Below are 18,240 nucleotides of genomic sequence, written 5' to 3' on the forward strand. Positions count from 1 at the left end.
GAAGCACATGGCCGAGAGCTGGGAACGAAGCTAGTTTATTCTGGGCTCTGCCTAGCGCTCGATAAGGGTGTGGGGGTAAAAGGGGAATCTGAGGAGTGGGCCACGACAATCCTGGGACAACCTAGGCCTCCACAGCCCTGCCATTGATGATGCGAATGTGGCGGATGATGTCCTGGATGGCTTCGGAAGTGGTGCCCTGGCCCCCAATGTCTGGGGTGTGCATCTGTGGGAGACGGGTCAGCTGGGGCACACGCAAGGCCCTGCCAACACCCCCATCCCACAGGCAGCCCATGGCTCCCTGCTGTCTCCCACTGTCTGCAGGGGCTGGAACTACCAGCAGGAGGGCAGCAGCACAAGCTGAGGCCTGGAGACCACACCTATCTGTGCCACCCTCCCTTTGGAGTCAGTGCAGGCTAGAAGAGGGAGGCGTGAGGGGTGGGGAGGGAACATGAGGAATCTCACGTTTTCATTGTCCATGGATGCCAAGACGGCCTTGCGGATGGAGGTAGCGTAAGAATGGAGCCTAGAGGAGAGGAGAGCAGCCTTCAGTCCCCAAGGCCTGGAGGCTGACTGGCAGACTCATGGCCAGGCATCGGAAGCCACTTACTTGAGGTGGTCTAGCATCATGCAGCTTGCCAGCAGAGTAGCTGTGGGATTTGCAATGTTCTTATTGGCGATACTCTTGCCTGTGTTCCTTGTGGCCTAGAAAGGCAAGATGGAGAGAGAGTAGAAAAGGCAAGAAAGCAGGGCAGATGATTCCACTCACTGAAGCATCCAGGAGAGGCTGATTCACAGACACAAAGAGCTGAGTGGGTACCAGGGGGTGGGAGAGGGGATGGGAAGAGTCTGCTAATGGGGATAGGGTTTCCTTTCAGGGTGATGAGAATGTTCTAGAATGAGATAGTGGCGATGGCTGCAGAACTGGATATTCTAAAAACCACTCAATCATGTACTTGGAGCAGGCAAGCTTACTGGCATGTGAGTTTTACCAATCTCTGGCTGAAAGGGGAAGACCACAGGGCAGCACCTGACCCTTTGTGCTGCTGGTGGCACTTACCGTCTCAAACACTGCATACACGTGGCCGTAGTTGGCTCCAGCCACGAGGCCTGGGCCTCCAACCAGCCCAGCACAGACATTGTTGACGATGTTGCCATAGAGATTAGGCATCACCATGACATCGAACTGCTGGGGCCGGGACACAAGCTGCCGGGCAAGAAGAAGGCTGAGGAGCAGAATTGGGAGCACGAGTGTGAGAAGCCCAGGGTGCCCAGGGCAGGAGGTAATAAAACCAGGGAGGCTATTTACCTGCATGGTGGTGTTATCCACGATCATGTTCTCGAAGGTGATCTGGGGGTAGCGGGCTGCCACCTCCCTGCAGCACTGGAGGAAGAGCCCATCACCCAGTTTCCTTAGAGGGGGAGGAAACAGGGCACTAGCTTGGTCTGTCACAACAGTTGGCCAGAGAGCCGAGGTGTGCAGGGGGCCATGACAGATTGAAGTCTCACTTTTAACCTGCCCCTCACCAGCAGGACAGGCATAATCCCATTCTACCTCCCCTGGGGCAAGACCTTAGGGGCAACAGGGCACACACCTGGGTGTAGTGTGGCCCCTGGTAGGTAGCTTCAGGTCTGACCCCAGGGCCCTGAGAGCAGGCCCAGATGGATTGCTCTAGCTGCTTCAGGACTGCTCACAGAGGGGGCAAGAGGATGGGGGGACATACATGATGTTAGCCTTGTGCACAGCTGTCACTTTTTTGCGCCCGCTCTCCTGAGCCAGCTTGAAGGCATATTCGGCAATGCGCAGGGACTTGGCCTTGGTAATGATCTTCAGGCTCTCCACCACCCCTGCCACACTCTGAGAAGGGGACAGGGGAGAAGGGACCTGTGTCCTAGTGGGGAATACCTCAGGGAGTCCATGAGAGCCAAGCTGGCCAAGCAAGCTGGAGCAATGAGGGCAGGGAGAAGCAGCCCTGTCTCTGAGGACTTTTGGCCTCTCCCAGGAGCACAGGTCCTACCCTGTGAGGGTATACCTATTCCCGCTTCCTTAGGGTCTCCCTTAACATGGCCTGTAGCTGAGATCATCCCCACTGCCCATGACTCAAGAGGGTACCTAGGCCTTGCCCACCTCATGCTCCAGGCTGCTGTACTCGCCCTCTGTGTTTTCCCGGACAATGAGGATGTCTATGTCCTTGTGCCGGGTCACCACTCCTGGCAGGCTCTTACAGTGGATAACATTGGCGTAGAGGTCCAGGCTGGTGCTAGGAGGGGAAAGAGAAAGAGGTAGGCTAGACCTGACTGGTAGCTAGCTGGGGCGAGACTCTGCTGGCATACCCCAACTTGGCCCCCAAGCCATGGCCCTGTGTACTTGGCTCTCACCGAAGGATGTTGTTTCGTGATTTGTGGGATGGTGGCAGGTTATGGTTTGTTTCAATGTTGCCTATAGAACACAAAACAAAACAGGAAGGCTGGAGAAGGCATCCCAGGCTAACCCACAGTCTGCCATACTCCTCCTTCCTAACCCAGCAAATGTGTGCCAAAGGCTACTTGAACCACACAAGACTCCAAAAACAAAAATACTTCACGATACACTAGAAAGCAACTTCCAATGTAGGACCCATGAGGGCAAAGGTGGGTGTATGTGTGTTTGTGTTTTGTCCAAGAGGGATTTGAGAGAATCAGAAGGGTACCTGGAACATAGAAGGCACTCAATACTCACTGGATGAATAAATGAACAAATAAATGAATGAATAAGGGTTGGCAGCTGGCCAGGAGGCCATGGTTTGCCTCAATAGAAAGTGAGCACTCCTGTTTACTAACAGAGTGGCTAGTCAGGCTGGTGCCAGCAAGGTAAACTTGGCTGTGGTTACTGCTGGGCCCCATGTTGAGGTACCACATGAGCGCTCATTCAAGGGCAGGCAGGAGCTGCCTGGAAAAGGCCAGATTGGCCCAGGATATCCAGAGGGAGGGAAGCAGAGGCCAGTAGCCACTAGAAGCAGGCGACAAAGGGTGCCAAGCAGAGCAGCCTTCCTTGGCAGCCCACCAGGGCCACCTAACCCTCTGAACTGCACCCTGCCATGCTGCCTTCACCCAGAGTATCCATGGCATGCTATAGTTGGCATGCAGCCCCCTTGACTAGACTACTAGGGCCTGGAGCTCTACCTGGGTTCATCTTTGGTTCACATGCTTCTTCTTTTTTTTTTTTGGTGGTTTTTGGCCGGGGCTGGGTTTGAACCCGCCACCTCCGGCATATGGGACCGGCGCACTACTCACTGAGCCACAGGCGCCGCCCGGTTCACATGCTTCTAACACAGAGCAGTTTGCAAAGTGACTGACAGAAACAGTTTAGTACCTGGACCAAACCGAAGAAAACTCACAGGTGGCGCCTGTGGCTCAAGCGGCTAAGGCGCCAGCCACATACACCTGAGCTGGCGGGTTCGAATCCAGCCCGGACCCGCCAAACAACAATGACGGCTGCAACCAAAAAATAGCCGGGCATTGTGGCGGACACCTGTAGTCCCAGCTACTTGGGAAGCTGAGGCAAGAGAATCACTTGAGCCCAGGAGTTGGAGGTTGCTGTGAGCTGTGATGCCACAGTACTCTACCCCAGGGTGACAGCTTGAGGCTCTGTCTTTAAAAAAAAAGAAAAAGAAAAAAAGGAGTAGAGCACCAGCCCCATATGCCAGAGGTGGCGGATTCAAACCCAGTCCCGGCCAAAAAGAAAACTCAGGAGAGGCTACTAGAATCCCACCTATACCACCCACAGTTGTGCCACCTGGAGCCAAGGCTACCACAGAGGGTCAGAACTGCATCTGTATAACATTTGGTTATAATGTGAAAAAAGACTGAGTGTCAAAGCTGACCCCACCAGAGAGGACTGCCTGAGAAGGGAAGGAGGTGGGGGGAGGTATCACTGGCCAGGCTCACACACAGCTCTTTTCATCACGATCTCAGGGTCATAGTATGAACAGGCCCACAGAAGCTTCTGGTAAGTCTCCAAATACAAGGGTCTTCTCTAATCAGAAAAGACCTGAAATTAGAGGCGTGGGGCTTCACAAGAGTCAGCTTGGAGGTGTAGGAATCATGCATAGGGCCCTATCCTGGCCTCTGGCCTTGGAGCTCACCCTTCAGGGCCACGCGGTTCCGACGGATGGCCATAATGGCATTACGGATGTCTTCTTCATCAGCATTGGAACTCACGTGCACCTCTTCGAAGTCCACAGGCACACACGCATGCCTGGGGGCAGAACACAGTCAAGAAGGCTAGCCCAAGCTGCTGGGCACCGAGGCCTCTCCCCTGCTGCTGATTGCCCTGCCCTGGCTCTGGCCAGGGAGAGACTGGGCCCACCTGTGCCAACTGGCGGGACACATTTGAACTTCCCAATGTACACTGTTACCAGAGCTGGTACAACCCTCCCTGTGCCCAGGCCAGCCTGGCAGGATCAGAGGCATCAGGGTGCAAGGCCTGGCCTCACAGGCCCTCCTGCCACTGCCTCACCAAGGGCTTCTGGTGTCCCCTTGGCACAAAGCTCTCAGGGTTCCTCCCAGCTGGGCCCAGGACACAATCCACCCTGGGGGATAAGACAAAGGGAGGTGGGCCCAGGGGCTCTGTACCTGAACACAGACTTGACATGCAACATGAGCTCTGGTCCAATACCATCCCCTGGGATCATTGTCACTGTGTGCCGCCCTCCATATTTAGCTGATGGAGGCTGGAAGGAAGGGGGATGGTGAAGGTGGGCCTTTAGGCACTCCCACATGCTTCCTAGCTCAGCGCCCGAAAGCTCAAGCCAGTTTGCTTCTTCCCACCAGCATTGATCCTACAAGCTGGGCAAGTGTGAGGTACCAATCGGGGGCATCCCCATGCCAGACAGGACTGCTCCTCTGGGAGTCCCTGGTCAGCAGTACCCACCCATACATGAACTTGGGTCAACCCCAAAGCAAATAAGAGCCCCCAAATCTAACAGGCAGAGGAGAAGAAGAATACTCACAATTGTTTGTTGCTAGAGGGGGAACAGAAAGGAAGAAGACACAATCAGCCAAGGTTGGAGGAACAAGGCTGGGACCAAGGAACTGGGGCCTTTCCCCTGTCTAGCACAATTCAGGAAAGGGGAGAAGCGGGTAACTTCTGTGGAGACTGCACCTCACAGGGACACAGAGGACCAGGGAGTAAAGAGGCACACGCACATACGCACACAGACACACACAGATGACACATACATACAAAGACACATGTGCACACATGTGCAAGTATGCACATACACAGGCAAATACTTACCGAAGAGATGCTCCTCCAGGGGGCCTCGTGGGCACCTGGAACCTGGCAAAGAGAACCCAAATACCAGCGCTTGTTGTCCAGCTCAGAAAGTCAAGTTGCTTAGGGCTAGAGCTGTGCCAAATACATGCTCACTCATGCACTACTGTCCTGTGCACAACAGCACACAACCTGGCCCCACACAAAGGGTTCTGAAGTCTCTGTTTTCCAAGGACTGGCCCACCTGAAGCACCATAGAAAGTGGTTTCACGCCTCCTGCTCCCTTCAGCTCTTTGGTCAATTTATTTAAAAACATGTGTCTCCCCCCATTTTTTTTGCTTCTGATTCTATTTTGGCTAATTACTCCTGCGTGGAGCTGTTTGTAATATGGGAAAATTGGCAAACTAAACCTGTTACACTAGGGAAATCATTACTACAAACCACAGGTCCATGACAATGAAAATGTTACCACTTCTTTTATCATCTTCCCTTACTATGGTCACTACAGAAAATGCACAACAGGGAGATAACAAGTGCTATTGGGCCCTGGGAAACAACCCTTCATAGTAGAAACTGAAAGCAAATGTGTAGGGAAATCTAGCCATTTCTAAAAGATTCTTAAGAGACTCGATCTCCAGGAAGGCTTTCAGAAAAGACTATAAAACTGCTTCATGGCCTAAGTGGATGACAAATGTCCCTAACTCTCAAATGGGAAACACCTGACAGCTTCAGAGCAAAAGCTACCTAAGCCAAACAGGCCAGGTGCTAAGAAGTAACCCACTGTCCTGGAAGGAGAAAAGAAACCCATGGCTCAGGTCCCACTACAGGAGGGCTTTCCTCCCTTCCCTGCTGTGCCCCACCTAGAAACACATTCAAGGTAGTGAGTGGCAGAGCCAAAGTCCTCCTTATGACCTGAAGATGCCCTGCCACCTCCCCACCAGGCAGCAGTAGAACATTCTAGCCAATGGCAGAGGCATCATGGCCATTTTCAAAGAACTGCGCCTTCCAAGTCCAGAAGGCTCAGGTGGAGTCTGACTATCCCGTCTGCATCCACCTGGGCAGCATACACAAGGGGCCCCCTTGCCTGAGCACCAACAGTGCAGGTGTGCCATTCACCAGCCTGAGACAAGGGCTTAGGAGGTGTTGACCACTAGGACCAGGGCCCCAAGGGTCCCTCAACTGATCTGTGTAGCACCTGGATCTGCACCACAGGCACACTTGGGACTTTTATGTCTCCTTTCTAGCACTTGTCAAGATCTAGATTCACCTTACTTGTAGGTTCTCAATATAAGTGGCTAGAAGGTGGCTGACATAGCCCTGCATCTAGGGACCCTTCCCTGATGTCCCCAGGCTGCTAAGCTAGGCTCTGGAGGACCTACCTACTCCCCCTCCACCCCGATCTAGGGACATCTCTCTAGGTTGTCACTGCCTTGCTCCATCTGTAACCCCCAAAGCCCATGAGAGGAGGGGCTGTGCCTGTCTGGTCTCCCACTGTTACCCCAGGTATGCAGCACAATGCCTGGACTAGAGCTGGGACACAGGGGACATTTGCTGAGTGAACAAGCACATCAGAAGAAAGAAATGGAAATTAAGGAGAACTCAGCTCAAATTTACCACCTACTACTCTTTTTTTTTTTGGAGACAGAGTCTCATTTTGTCAGCCTCGTAGAATTCCATGGCATCATAGCTCACAGGAACCTCAAACTCTTGGGCTCAAGCAATCCTCTTGCTTCAGCCTCCCAAGTAGCTGGGACTACAGGCACTTGCCACAATGCCCAGCTGTTTTTTTAGACAGGATTTCCAACTCCTGAGCTCAGGCAATCCACTGCCTAGGCTGCCCACAGTAGTAGGATTATAAGCATGAGCCATCGTGTCCAGCCCACCTACTACTCTTGAGATGGTTTTGTTCCTCATCTGAAATCCACAAAACAAAGGTGTCTACTTTAGGTGACTGTTGGAAAGATTAAGTGAGAGGAGGTATGTGAGCTGTTCACAGTCCCTAGGAGGAACTCCTGTTGGGCTAAAGCAGCTTACCCCTTCACCCACCAGTCCCTCAGGTCAGAGTTCAAGGCTGGTGTCCCTGAGGGATGTGGGGCTGACTCCTGCTGCTTCCAACAGTAATTCCTCCTGGGCTTCAACTGTGGTGGTAGGTAAACCTGCCTCTGGAGGTTCCTCCCCCTCCTCAAGCCTGGTTGAGAAACTGTGCACCTCCCCCAAGGATGGCAACATCACTACCAGAGCTGAACCTCTCTTGTGCCTGGTTCCCACATCAGATATTCCTTTGGGCTGTGGCCAACAATCAGACAGCTCTCCAGATAGAGTATTTCCCTGACCTTACTTTACAGATGCAGGCACCTTCCTTCAGGGGGTCACAAGGGTTGCCACAGGTTTCTTTGCACAATTACCAAGCAAAGAAACTCACTATGAGGCAGGATGGGAATATGCACATGCCTCCCACTTGTCCATCACCTTTTGGTAGTTATACAGAAAGAAAGGGCTCCAGGGCAGTATATGCTCTTACTGAGGGGCTCCCACATGCCACATCTTAAGCCTACTGAGGCTCTGCTCTCTGGCATGTTTCTTTTATTTCCTTCCCTTTCCTTCCTCTTTATTTCTCTCTCTTTCATTTATTTATTTATTTATTTTTTTGAGACAGAGTCTCACTACATCACCCTTGGTACAGTGCCATGACATCACAGCTCACAGCAACCTCCAACTCTTGGGCTCAAGCAATTCTCTTGCCTCAGCCTCCCAAGTTGCTGGAACTACAGGCGCCCACAACAATGCCCGGCTATTTTTTTTTTTTTTTTTTGTAGTTGTCATTGTTGTTTGGCAGGTCCAGGCTGGGTTTGAACCCGCCAGTTCCAGTGTATGTGGCTGGCGCCCTAGCCACTGAGCTACAGGTGCTTAAGTCTTTTTTTTTTTTGAGACAGAGTCTCACTATGTCACCCTCAGTAGAGTGCCGTAGCGTTACAGCTCACAGCAACCTCAAACTCCTGGGCTTAATGGATTCTCTTGCCTCAGCCTCCCGAGTAGCTGGGACTACAGGCGCCCACCACAACACTCAGCTATTTCTTTTTTAGCAGGCCCAGGTTGGGCTCGAACCCAACAGCCCTGGTGCATGTGGCCAGAACCCTACCCACTGAGCTATGGGCACTGCCCTCTTTTTTTTTGAGAGTCTCACTCTGTCAGCTGGGGTACAGTGCCCTGGTGTTATAGCTCACAGTAACCTCCAACTTGGGCTCAAGCGATCCTCTTGCCTCAGTTTTTCTTTTTTATTTATTTATTTTTATTAAATCACAGCTGTGTACATTAATGCAATCATGGGGTACAACGTGCTCGTTTCATATACAATTTGAAATATTTTCATCAAACGGGTTAACATAGCCTTCATGGCATTTTCTTAGTTATTGTGTTAAGACATTTATACTCTACATTTAGTAAGTTTCACATGTACCCTTGTAAGATGCACCCTAGGTGTGGTCCCACCAATCACCCTCCCTTCACCCATCCTCCCCCCCTTCCCCATATTCTTGGGCTATAATTGGGTTATAGCTTTCATATGAAAACTCCAACTTGGGCTCAAGCAATCCTCTTGACTCAGTTTTTCTATTTTGAGTAGAGAAGGGGTCTCACTTTTGCTCCGGCTGGTCTTGAACTCGTGAACTCAAGCAATCTACCCACTTTGGCCTCCCACAGTGCTAGGATTACAGGCGTGTTCCTATTAGATTGAGTGCCAATGGCACCTGCCATGTTTTTCCAGGAGCTCCCAATTGGTGGGAACCAAAACCTGGGGCTCCTCTCTTAACAGTTCTCATACCCAGAAAAACCAGTCTCAGGCAAAGAACTGCCCAGCTACCAACCATTCACTGTGCCCTGCTCCCACCCTAGCCCATAGACAAGCTCACTCACACAGAGGTCAGGGAAGAGACAGTACCTTCACCAAAAACCTACAGGAACCTAGCTGCTAGAGACATTGATGCCTCTGGAAAACCTCTATATACTTCAGTTCTTCCACCAGCAGGTTAGAAGTCAGCATTTTAAAGAGAACTCCCTAAGGCACAAGCAGTCTCCCCCAGGTATCAGACAGGAAACATAGCAAGCAGAGGTATCCACAGGAAGTATCAGCAAAGTCACAGAGTTCTAGAAAGTCAGTGCTGGCAGGATCTTTTGAGGCCATGAAGTCCCCTCCTCTCACTGGACAGAGGGGAAACTGGAACTCAGAGACTGGAGGGTACTGGCCAAGAGCCACACAATGGGTTAGTGCAGTGGTTCTCAACCTTCCTAATGCGGCGACCCTTTAATACAGTTCCTCATGTTGTGGTGACCCCCAACCATAAAATTATTTTCGTAGGGCTGGTTGTGATCCCAAGGAAAGAAGCACTAAACACCAAGGTGATCACTGCAAAGCATCTATGAGGGCAGCGGTTCTCAACCTGTGGGTCGCGACCCCTTTGGGGATCGAACAACCCTTTCATAGGGGTCGCCTAAATACATCCTGAATATCAGATATTTACATTACGATTCATAACAGTAGCAAAATTACAGTTATGAAGTAGCAACGGGGCGGCGCCTGTGGCTCAGTTGGTAAGGCGCAGGCTCCATATACCGAGGGTGGCGGGTTCAAACCCAGCCCCGGCCAAACTGCAACCAAACAATAGCTGGGCGTTGTGGCAGGCACCTGTAGTCCCAGCTACTCGGGAGGCTGAGGCAAGAGAATCGCTTAAGCCCAGGAGTTGGAGGTTGCTGTGAGCTGTGTGAGGCCACGGCACTCTACCGAGGGCCATAAAGTGAGACTCTGTCTCTACAAAAAAAAAATGAAGTAGCAACGAAAATAATTTTATGAAAAAGAAAAAAAATTTATGGTTGGGGGTCACCACAACATGAGGAACTGTATTAAAGGGTCGCGGCATCAGGAAGGTTAAGAACCACTGGGTTAGTGGGAGTGAGGTCTGGAGGTCTTACCTCTTATCCTCCAAGGCCAGTGGGGTTGCTGCTGCTTCAGATGGTTTCCAACCGATCCCTGACCTAATTTATCCTCATCTTAAGTGTGTGTAAGGGGAATCAAACCTGAATAACCAAGACCCCAGACACAGAGCTTCGTAAACAAAGACCCCTTCTCTCACAGCCTACCGCCCTCGTCAGCCTCAAAAATGCTAGCTCCCTTCTATTCCAAAAGCCTCAGGGGAAAGTATGTGAGGCTCTAAGAATGTGAGAGGATTCAGGAGTGACTAGCAAAGTCCGATTCTTTAACACCAGGACAGGTGGCAAAGGTGTCCAAGAGAGGGAAACCCAAAGAGGATCAGCGTCTAGGAATGGGATTCCTAGAGCGGCAAGAGAAAGGCGGGCCAGGGCACGTGACTGCCTCAGAAGGGCTCCGACAAGGACACTGGGGAGGTGAATGAAACCCGGCCTCCGGCCCACTCTCCCGGCCTGTCCAGAAGGCCCCCACCACCTGGTGCAGACCCTTGAAGTAGCTAGACCAGGGCCAACTTTGGCCAATCTCCTCACTGACAGTGGAAGCGGCCAATCAACCCTAGCATACAGTCCTCTCCCCGCCCCGCGCGGGGCCCACAGCCAATCGGACTCCAGGCTGCTCCGGGTGCAGCTGTTCCCCAAGTAACCCCGCAGCGAGCGCCGCGATTGTCCCGTGGTCTGCTCCCTCCTCACCTCCCAAGGACGACAGAGAAGGGCTGGCCTGAGCACTGACTGAGCAACACCACCGGCAGCCTTTGCCACCTTCAGCGCCATGACGGAAAGAGAACCACCTCACACCCCGATGCGCAAGACACCACCCTCGCGAGAGTTCGTTAAGGCCAGAAATCTCGGAAGCTGGCGTGAGCCCGGCTCTGCGCACGCGCGGCCGCGCCGATTCCCACGCCCTCTTCCGGCGCCTGTTGCTTCGCCGCCGCCGCCATCTTGGGGGGGTGACCAGCTGGACCCGGGTCTTTGGGAGGGGACACGTCAATGCAGCCAGCGACGTCACGAGGCCAGCCCGGCCAGCCGGGCTAGCTGGCGCGCGATTGGCTGCCGCTGTGGCTTACGCGTCGTGCTTCCTCGTCTGCCCCTCGTGTTCGAGGGAGCTCTTTCTCTTTTTCCCTCGGCCGAGAAGAGGCTATGGCGGCGATGGCATCACTCGGCGCCCTGGCGCTACTCCTGCTGTCCGGCCTCTCCTGCAGCTCAGGTAGCGGCCTGGCCAGAGCTTCTTGCTGGCTAGCCTCTGTCCCACGCAGGTAGTGCTGGGGGAAGGAAGGGTGCGGGTGAAGTGGGGGGTCTGTCTGGCCCTTCCCTGGGCTCGTCGCCGTGGGCCGGGCCGTCCAATAACAGGCAGGTGGTCTCGGGGCGCGGCGACTAAAGCACCACACACGCTTACCCAGTGGCCAGAAACAACCAAATCTTTTCCCGGTTTGCTCATGCGAAGGAAAGTCCCGGAGTCTCCACCGTAGCCCAGCCCCTAGCTCTGGCAGGGTGACTCACGTCCCTGCTCCTGCTCCCAGAGGAGGGTCGGTCAGGAGTAAAGCTCTATGGCGCGATCGCGGCGGGGGGACACCTGAGCTGGTGCTGTGTGGGCCAGGCTTCCTCGGGAAGTGAGGTGGAGAGCTAAAGCGGGGCGAATTGCATAGGGACCCGAAGAGGCGCGGGGAGGTGGGGCGGGAGGACCTTGAGTGTCAGTCCAAAGACTGTCTGCTTTTCCCGAGGCCTGGTTCTCTGCAGAGCCGAGCTGCGACCCTGTCGATTTACATTCCTGAGTGATCCTTAATACCTGGCGGCGGGGCTGCGCTCTCACTGGGGTCCAGAGTGTGTGCAGGACGATGTTGCCGCAGTCGGCGCGCTGTCCGGGGCCTGGACTGGGCGGGGCTGCCTTCTGCATAGTCTCTGTCCTGCCTTAACTTCATACCAGGGCCTTTGGTGCTTGGAGTGACCTTGTCACCCTCCCCTCAGGAATTCCTGGTGCAGTAGCCAGAGACATCTCCAAAGGACAGACCTGGCTGTGAAACCCTTTAGGGACTCCACAGTATCCACAGGAAAAAAAGCTCAACTCAGCAGGACACACAAGGGCTGTGAGACGCAGTTCCCCCTACTACCATTCCCAGGCATCTGCCTCCTGTCTAGACCCAGCACTTCCTCTGATTTCCTGAGCTTAAGCCATCCCTCTATCAGGACATCACATTCAGAGAGCAGTTGGCTGAGAACTTGCCCACTTGGGGTAGCATTTACTTCGCACCATCTTGTGTAGCTGGCACCCTTCCTTTGCTGTGGCCCTCTACAGTTCTGGAGATGGCTAGACCAGGGTCCTTTCTGTCAGAGTTGCACAGTTTAAGGGGACAATTTGTGCCTCCAGACCCAGAGACTCTCCTATTTGCTTCCCTGAGGAAACACTAGAACCACTCTTGCCCTTCTGTCAATTGGCTAGGGCCAGAGATCTTTTCCCTCATCTTGAAAGCTGCAAGCATTGCCTGTACCCCACTTGCTGTCTCTGCTGAGGATGCCTTCACTGAACTGTCTGGGCTGAGCATGGCCCCCTGGGTTTCTAGGGTTTTCCAGGGCCAAGGCTGTTATGTGGACAACCCATCATAGGTGCAGGTGCTGAAATGAGTGGTACATTGACTCCAGCCCCCACCCACACCAAACACATACTCACTCCCTTCTTTATCATCTCAACGAAGTACTACCTCCACAAAGCTGTCCCTGCCTTCCCTCATAGCCATTCCACTTTGCCACTGCATTTCTGACTGAGCACTCACATCTGAATCCCATATCCTGTCTAGAAGAGGAAGAAGGGTCCTGTGTGTCCTCAGCTGCCTGGGCCTGGGAAGTATGGCCTTGCAGTCCCTTCTGCCTTTAGCTTAACACACGCAAACTGAACTTACCCAGGTGTCTGTGCCTCCTCCCCACAGCAGAGGCCTGCATGGAGCCCCAGATTAATCCTTCCTACTATACCACTTCTGACGCTGTCATTTCCACTGAAACTGTCTTCATTGTGGAGATCTCCCTGACGTGCAAGAACAGGGTCCAGGTAAGGCAATGTAGGGGTCAGCCAGGAGGGTACAGGGGTGAAAGGTGGGTGTAGGGGTGTGAAGTGCTCCTCACTGGCAGTTCACAAGAGTCTGACCTGAGGCCCCATGTCAACAGAAGGAGAATGAGGATTCCAGGGGTGTGGGAGCAATCAGGACATGACAAGGCCAGATCCTGGCAAGTGTTTGCTTTGCCTATATGCATTAACATGGGGTGGATATTGTTTCTAGAATGAGTGTCTGGAACATAAGAAAGGGCCAAGGTCGGGCGGCGCCTGTGGCTCAGTTGGTGGGGCGCCGGCCCCATATACCGAGGGTGGCGGGTTCAAACCCGGCCCCGGCCAAAACTGCAACCAAAAAATAGCCGGGCGTTGTGGCGGGCGCCTGTAGTCCCAGCTACTCGGGAGGCTGAGGCAAGAGAATCCCTTAAGCCCAGGAGTTGGAGATTGCTGTGAGCTGTGTGAGGCCACGGCACTCTACCGAGGGCCATAAAGTGAGACTCTGTCTCTACAAAAAAAAAAAAAAAAAAGAAAGGGCCAAGGTCAGTCCCCAATGCATCTGTTTGGGTGTCTTGTTTTTAATTAAATCATAAAGAGGTAGATCATGTATACATTAATGCATTTATGGGGTACAATGTGCTGATTTCATATACAATTTGGAATGCTTACATCGTACTGGTTAATATATCCCTCCCCTCATTTAATTATCGTGTTAAGACATTTATATTCTGTACTTAATAAATCCAACATGTACCCTTGCAATATGCACCATGGGTGTGATTCTACCATTCACCCTCCCACCATCTGACCTCCTCCCCTTTCATCTTTGGCTATAGTTGTGATCCATTCGTCATATGAAAGTGTGAGTGGGCTCAGTGCCTGTAGCTTAAGCGGTTAAGTTGCCAGCCACATACACCAGAGCTGGCAGGTTCAAACCCAGCCTGAGCCTGCCAAACAACAATGACAACTACAACCAAAAAATAGCCAGGCTACTTGGGAGGCTGAGACAAGAGAATCGCTTAAGCCCAGGAGTTGGAAGTTGCTGTGAGCTATGATGTCACAGCACCTACCCAGGGCAACAGCTTGAGGCTCTTTCTCAAAAAAAAAAAAAAAGTGTAAGTGATTGTAAATTGGTTTCATAATAGTACTGAGTACATTGGATACTTTTTCCTCCATTCTTGAGATACTTTACTAAGTAGGATATGTTCCAGCTCCATCCATATATGTTTACGTGTTTTTTAACTTCAAGATTGGAGATGCCTGGTCTCGGCCCCTGACCTGCATTTGCAGAAGTCCAAAGCAGGAAGTCAGGCGTTTTTCATCATCTCAACAAAGTGCCACCTCCACAAAGCTGTCCCTGCCCCATTTGGCACTCCTTGACCCTGGTACCTCTCTTCAGAGAAATAACAAGGACATTTTGAATATCTTACCCCTGTTCACAGTTAATAGGCCCATTGTGGGTTAAGTTAGCCTGGGACATAGTGGGGTTCTGACCCTCTCCTCCTTGAGGGAAGACAGACACAGAGTGACAATTGGTTTCCTAGACAGCTCTGGATTGTTCCAGGCCTTACATGGTGCCTCCTGCCAGACACATTGCAGCCCCCCACTGGGCCTGGCCTCTCTGCCCATTTTGAGAAGAGGTGACTATCCTTTTGTCTCTTCATCCAGAACATGGCTCTTTATGCTGATGTTGGGGGAAAACAATTCCCTGTCACCCGTGGCCAGGACGTGGGGCGTTATCAGGTAAGAGTGCTGGGTTGGAGGCTATTGAGGGAGGCTGCCTATTCATGGGCATGACTTGAAGCCCTAGGGGTGGCCCAGTCGGGCCCAGGGCTCATGGGCTCAAGGGCAGTGCTGTGTCAGCACTGGCAGGGAATCCCCTCATGTTCCACTCTGTCCACCCCATGACACACACCCAACCCAGGTGTCCTGGAGCCTGGAACACAAGAATGCCCACGCGGGTACATATGAAGTCAAATTCTTTGATGAGGAGTCCTACAGCCTCCTAAGGAAGGTGAGTGTGGGGCGGTGCCTGTGGCTCAAGGGGTAGGGCGCCGGTCCCATATGCTGGAGGTGGCGGGTTCAAACCCAGCCCCGGCCAAAAACCAAAAAAAAAAATAAAATAAAATAAAAAATAAAGGTTGCTGTGAGCCATGTGACGCCACGGCACTCTACCGAGGGCGGTACAGTGAGACTCTGTCTCTACAAAAAAAAAAAAAGGTGAGTGTGGCCCAGAGCTCTCTGAGACCTAAAGGAGGGAGGGCATGCCCTGTTTCTGCAGCATCCTCTAGCCTGCTCCTCCTATGGTCCCTTTTCCCTAGAACTTTGCTGTACGGGAGGGTCTGCTTATGCAGAACAGGCTGGCCAGGTGGCAAGTCCTGAGTCAGATGGGCACCTTTCTGTGCTCCTGGCCCACCTGGCCTTTCCTCCTGTGGCTCTTGTCTATTTCTCTTCTCTTTTGGGTCTTAGGCAGCGTTCCGTATTCTCCTAGCCCACCCCACCCAGGTAGCCCATCTGGCACTATCTGACCCCAGCACCTCCCTTCCAGGCTCAGAGAAATAACGAGGACGTTTCGATCATCCCACCCCTGTTCACAGTCAGTGTGGACCATCGGGTGAGTGGCCTGGTCCCAGGGAAATTGGGAGCTATGGCACACCTCTTCTTTTTTTTTGGAGGGTCAGGACTGAATGAAGGCTCTTATCATCTCTGCAACCCCAGCTCCAGCTGCTAGGCTGTGATTAGCCAGCATGTCTTTGTCCCCCTGATGGAGGGTGACTAAGGCTGGCCAGTTCATTCACCTGTTCTCTGCTGAGCTGGCTTTTGATCTCCTTTTTTGCAGGGTACCTGGAATGGACCGTGGGTCTCCACTGAGGTGCTGGCCGCAGCGATTGGACTTGTGATCTACTACCTAGCCTTCAGTGCAAAGAGCCACATCCAGGCCTGACAGTGTGTCCTCAGCCCTCCCTTGCTTCCTTTAATAAACAGCCACTGGCTGTCAGGAGTACATTCAGGACACAGGGTTCCTCCTGGCTCATGTGCTGGGGCCTAGCATCCCTTTGTCTGCCTGGATAGACAAGGAGTCACTGAGTGGGAAAGGGGCTGGCTTCAATCCTGAACTTCCTCACCCACTGGGCAAGCCTTTCTTGTCCCCACAGTGCCCTGTGTCCACTTTTCCCTGTGTCTCCTGGTCACTCGTATGGTTTGAGGGTGAGAGCGTGGAGGTTGTCCCCTCTCCTGCCCAGCACATGACCTCAACTGGCAAAGAAGTCTCTGCCTTGTTCTCTCCTTTCCTGGTCCCTGTGGCAGCCTAGGGAAAGGCCCTTTGACCTTCCTGGCATGCCTTGGCCTGGAGAGCAAGAAGGAGGGCTCCTCTGCCACACCTGCCATTGGGAACAGCATCTGGCCTGGCCAGAGAAGGCAGAAGCCCTTCCCAACTTCCCCCAAGTCCAGGCAGTCAGCACCATGGTCACACGTAGAGACACAGCCAGCCTGTCTTCACAAATGGCTCCTGCGTTTGGAGCTCTGGGCATGAGCCACACACAGAAGCATTCCCCATGCTTTGCTTGGTGAGCACATTGAGCAACCCCATCTTGCTGATGTCAAAGCTGGCGAGTGTGCCAGCTACCTGCAGCCCACAGCTGTCCAGAGGGGACCACCTGGTGCCACTTCGCACGGTACCTTTCTTTCCAGATTAGAAAAATATTCCCACACCTCTAAGGAGCTGTTTCTGCCCCTCCAAAGAGCATTGGCTCTCTCAGGACACTGGGCAGGAATCCTTGCTGGTATTCCACCTGCTAGCCCACTTCACAGGCCTGGTGCATGCTGGTCACTGGCTAGCTGAATGGTGTTCCTTAGTGTCTCCCACACCTGGTGAGGTAGTAAAGGTCCTGGGGTACAAAAGGGCTGGGTACAAATCCCAGTTGAGCCCTTTTCAGCTGTGACATGGTGACAATGTCTACTCCAAGGTGCCTGTGAAGGGTCACTGTGGGACCAGCTGGCAAAGTCTAGGCATCTGCGTGATCTCTCACTATCAGGCTGTTACTGAAGAGAAGCAGAACCCCCCAGAGGCTATAGTGGAAAAGGAGAGAAGGCCCAAAACCCCTAGGAGGGGAGGGGCTCCTCACTATCTGGGCTCTGCCAGCACGCAGTGGCAGCTTGAAACTGAAGGTGGCTTGTGGCCAGTCTGCAGGGGTATGAGGAGGCTCCTAGGAGAGTTGGGGCTGGAAGTACAAAGGACCAGGCCACCCTAGCTTTGACAACTGGTGGAGTTTCTAGATTCCAGAGATGAGGACCAGCGCTAAGAGCAATACCTGCTCCCATCTCTGCCAAAGGTGCAAATGGCTGTTCCCAGTATTCTGCCAACAGCAGGTTGGAGTGGGCACAGCGGCAGCTATCTATTGCCCAGTTCTTTCTGTTCACCACCCAACCTGATGGCAGTAGAGTCTGAATGTGAAGTCATTCCTGGCCATAAGCAGCCAAGTGCTGCCAGCCTGCTTGGTGCCACTTCTTCCTGAAGCAGCCAAGGCACTCCAAGCTCTGGTCCTGTCTTGACCCGCATCATGTAAGCACTGGAGGGCACCCCACCAGAGGAAGTATGTGGTGTCTCTCTAGAGCCATCAGAGTGAGCGGCGGCCAAGGGAGCAGTTTGCCTTGGTCCCTCACTCAAGCCAGTTTTCCGTGGCACAGGCCAGGCCTTTCCTCCCAAAGGGCAAAAACGGGCCTGATCACAAGAGTTGAGTGTACCAAACCTGCTTGAGAGGCCCTGATGAATGGCAGAACCAGCATCTCTGGGACCTGCCCCTGCCCCCTGCCTCCCTCCCCAGCTTGGCCATGTGACCTGCAGCCTATGGCCCAGCCTTCTCAGCAGTGGGGCTCCAGGCTTTTGGGAACAGGCACTGGCATCTCTCTCACGCCCTTCATCTCTGTCACTTGCTGCCTGGATCTCCAGGCCTGTGTGTTATCTCAAGAGGACTTT

General features: G+C 53.0%; 2 protein-coding genes across 5 annotated transcripts; one reads left to right on the top strand and one right to left on the bottom strand.

Annotated features, from left to right (window-relative positions):
* Window positions 1-20: 20 nt before the first annotated feature.
* On the bottom strand, window positions 21-11,065 carry IDH3G (isocitrate dehydrogenase (NAD(+)) 3 non-catalytic subunit gamma). Of its 2 annotated transcripts, none has more exons than XM_053578910.1 (12): window positions 10,922-11,065; window positions 5,276-5,317; window positions 4,612-4,709; window positions 4,122-4,234; window positions 2,377-2,437; window positions 2,126-2,258; window positions 1,722-1,882; window positions 1,307-1,409; window positions 1,058-1,204; window positions 608-702; window positions 463-523; window positions 21-223 (listed from the first exon to the last, which is right to left on the bottom strand). In XM_053578910.1, exons 1-12 carry the CDS (start codon window positions 11,000-11,002, stop codon window positions 122-124), a joined length of 1,197 nt encoding a protein of 398 aa, XP_053434885.1. In that variant the 5' UTR covers window positions 11,003-11,065; the 3' UTR covers window positions 21-121. The 2 variants fall into 2 exon arrangements, with proteins under 2 accessions (XP_053434885.1, XP_053434886.1); XM_053578911.1 differs by having other exon boundaries at window positions 1,722-1,855; window positions 10,922-11,064.
* Window positions 11,066-11,193: 128 nt separating this feature from the next.
* On the top strand, window positions 11,194-16,278 carry SSR4 (signal sequence receptor subunit 4). Of its 3 annotated transcripts, none has more exons than XM_053578925.1 (6): window positions 11,194-11,484; window positions 13,127-13,268; window positions 14,934-15,008; window positions 15,190-15,279; window positions 15,814-15,879; window positions 16,105-16,278. In XM_053578925.1, the coding sequence occupies exons 1-6, from the start codon at window positions 11,369-11,371 to the stop codon at window positions 16,207-16,209; spliced, it is 594 nt and encodes a 197-aa protein (XP_053434900.1). In that variant the 5' UTR covers window positions 11,194-11,368; the 3' UTR covers window positions 16,210-16,278. The 3 variants fall into 3 exon arrangements, with proteins under 3 accessions (XP_053434900.1, XP_053434901.1, XP_053434902.1); XM_053578926.1 differs by having other exon boundaries at window positions 11,194-11,435; window positions 13,150-13,268; XM_053578927.1 differs by having other exon boundaries at window positions 11,194-11,435; window positions 13,153-13,268.
* The last annotated feature ends 1,962 nt before the right edge of the window (window positions 16,279-18,240 follow it).

This window comes from Nycticebus coucang, chromosome X, assembly GCF_027406575.1.
Source record: "Nycticebus coucang isolate mNycCou1 chromosome X, mNycCou1.pri, whole genome shotgun sequence".
Lineage (NCBI taxonomy): Eukaryota > Metazoa > Chordata > Mammalia > Primates > Lorisidae > Nycticebus > Nycticebus coucang.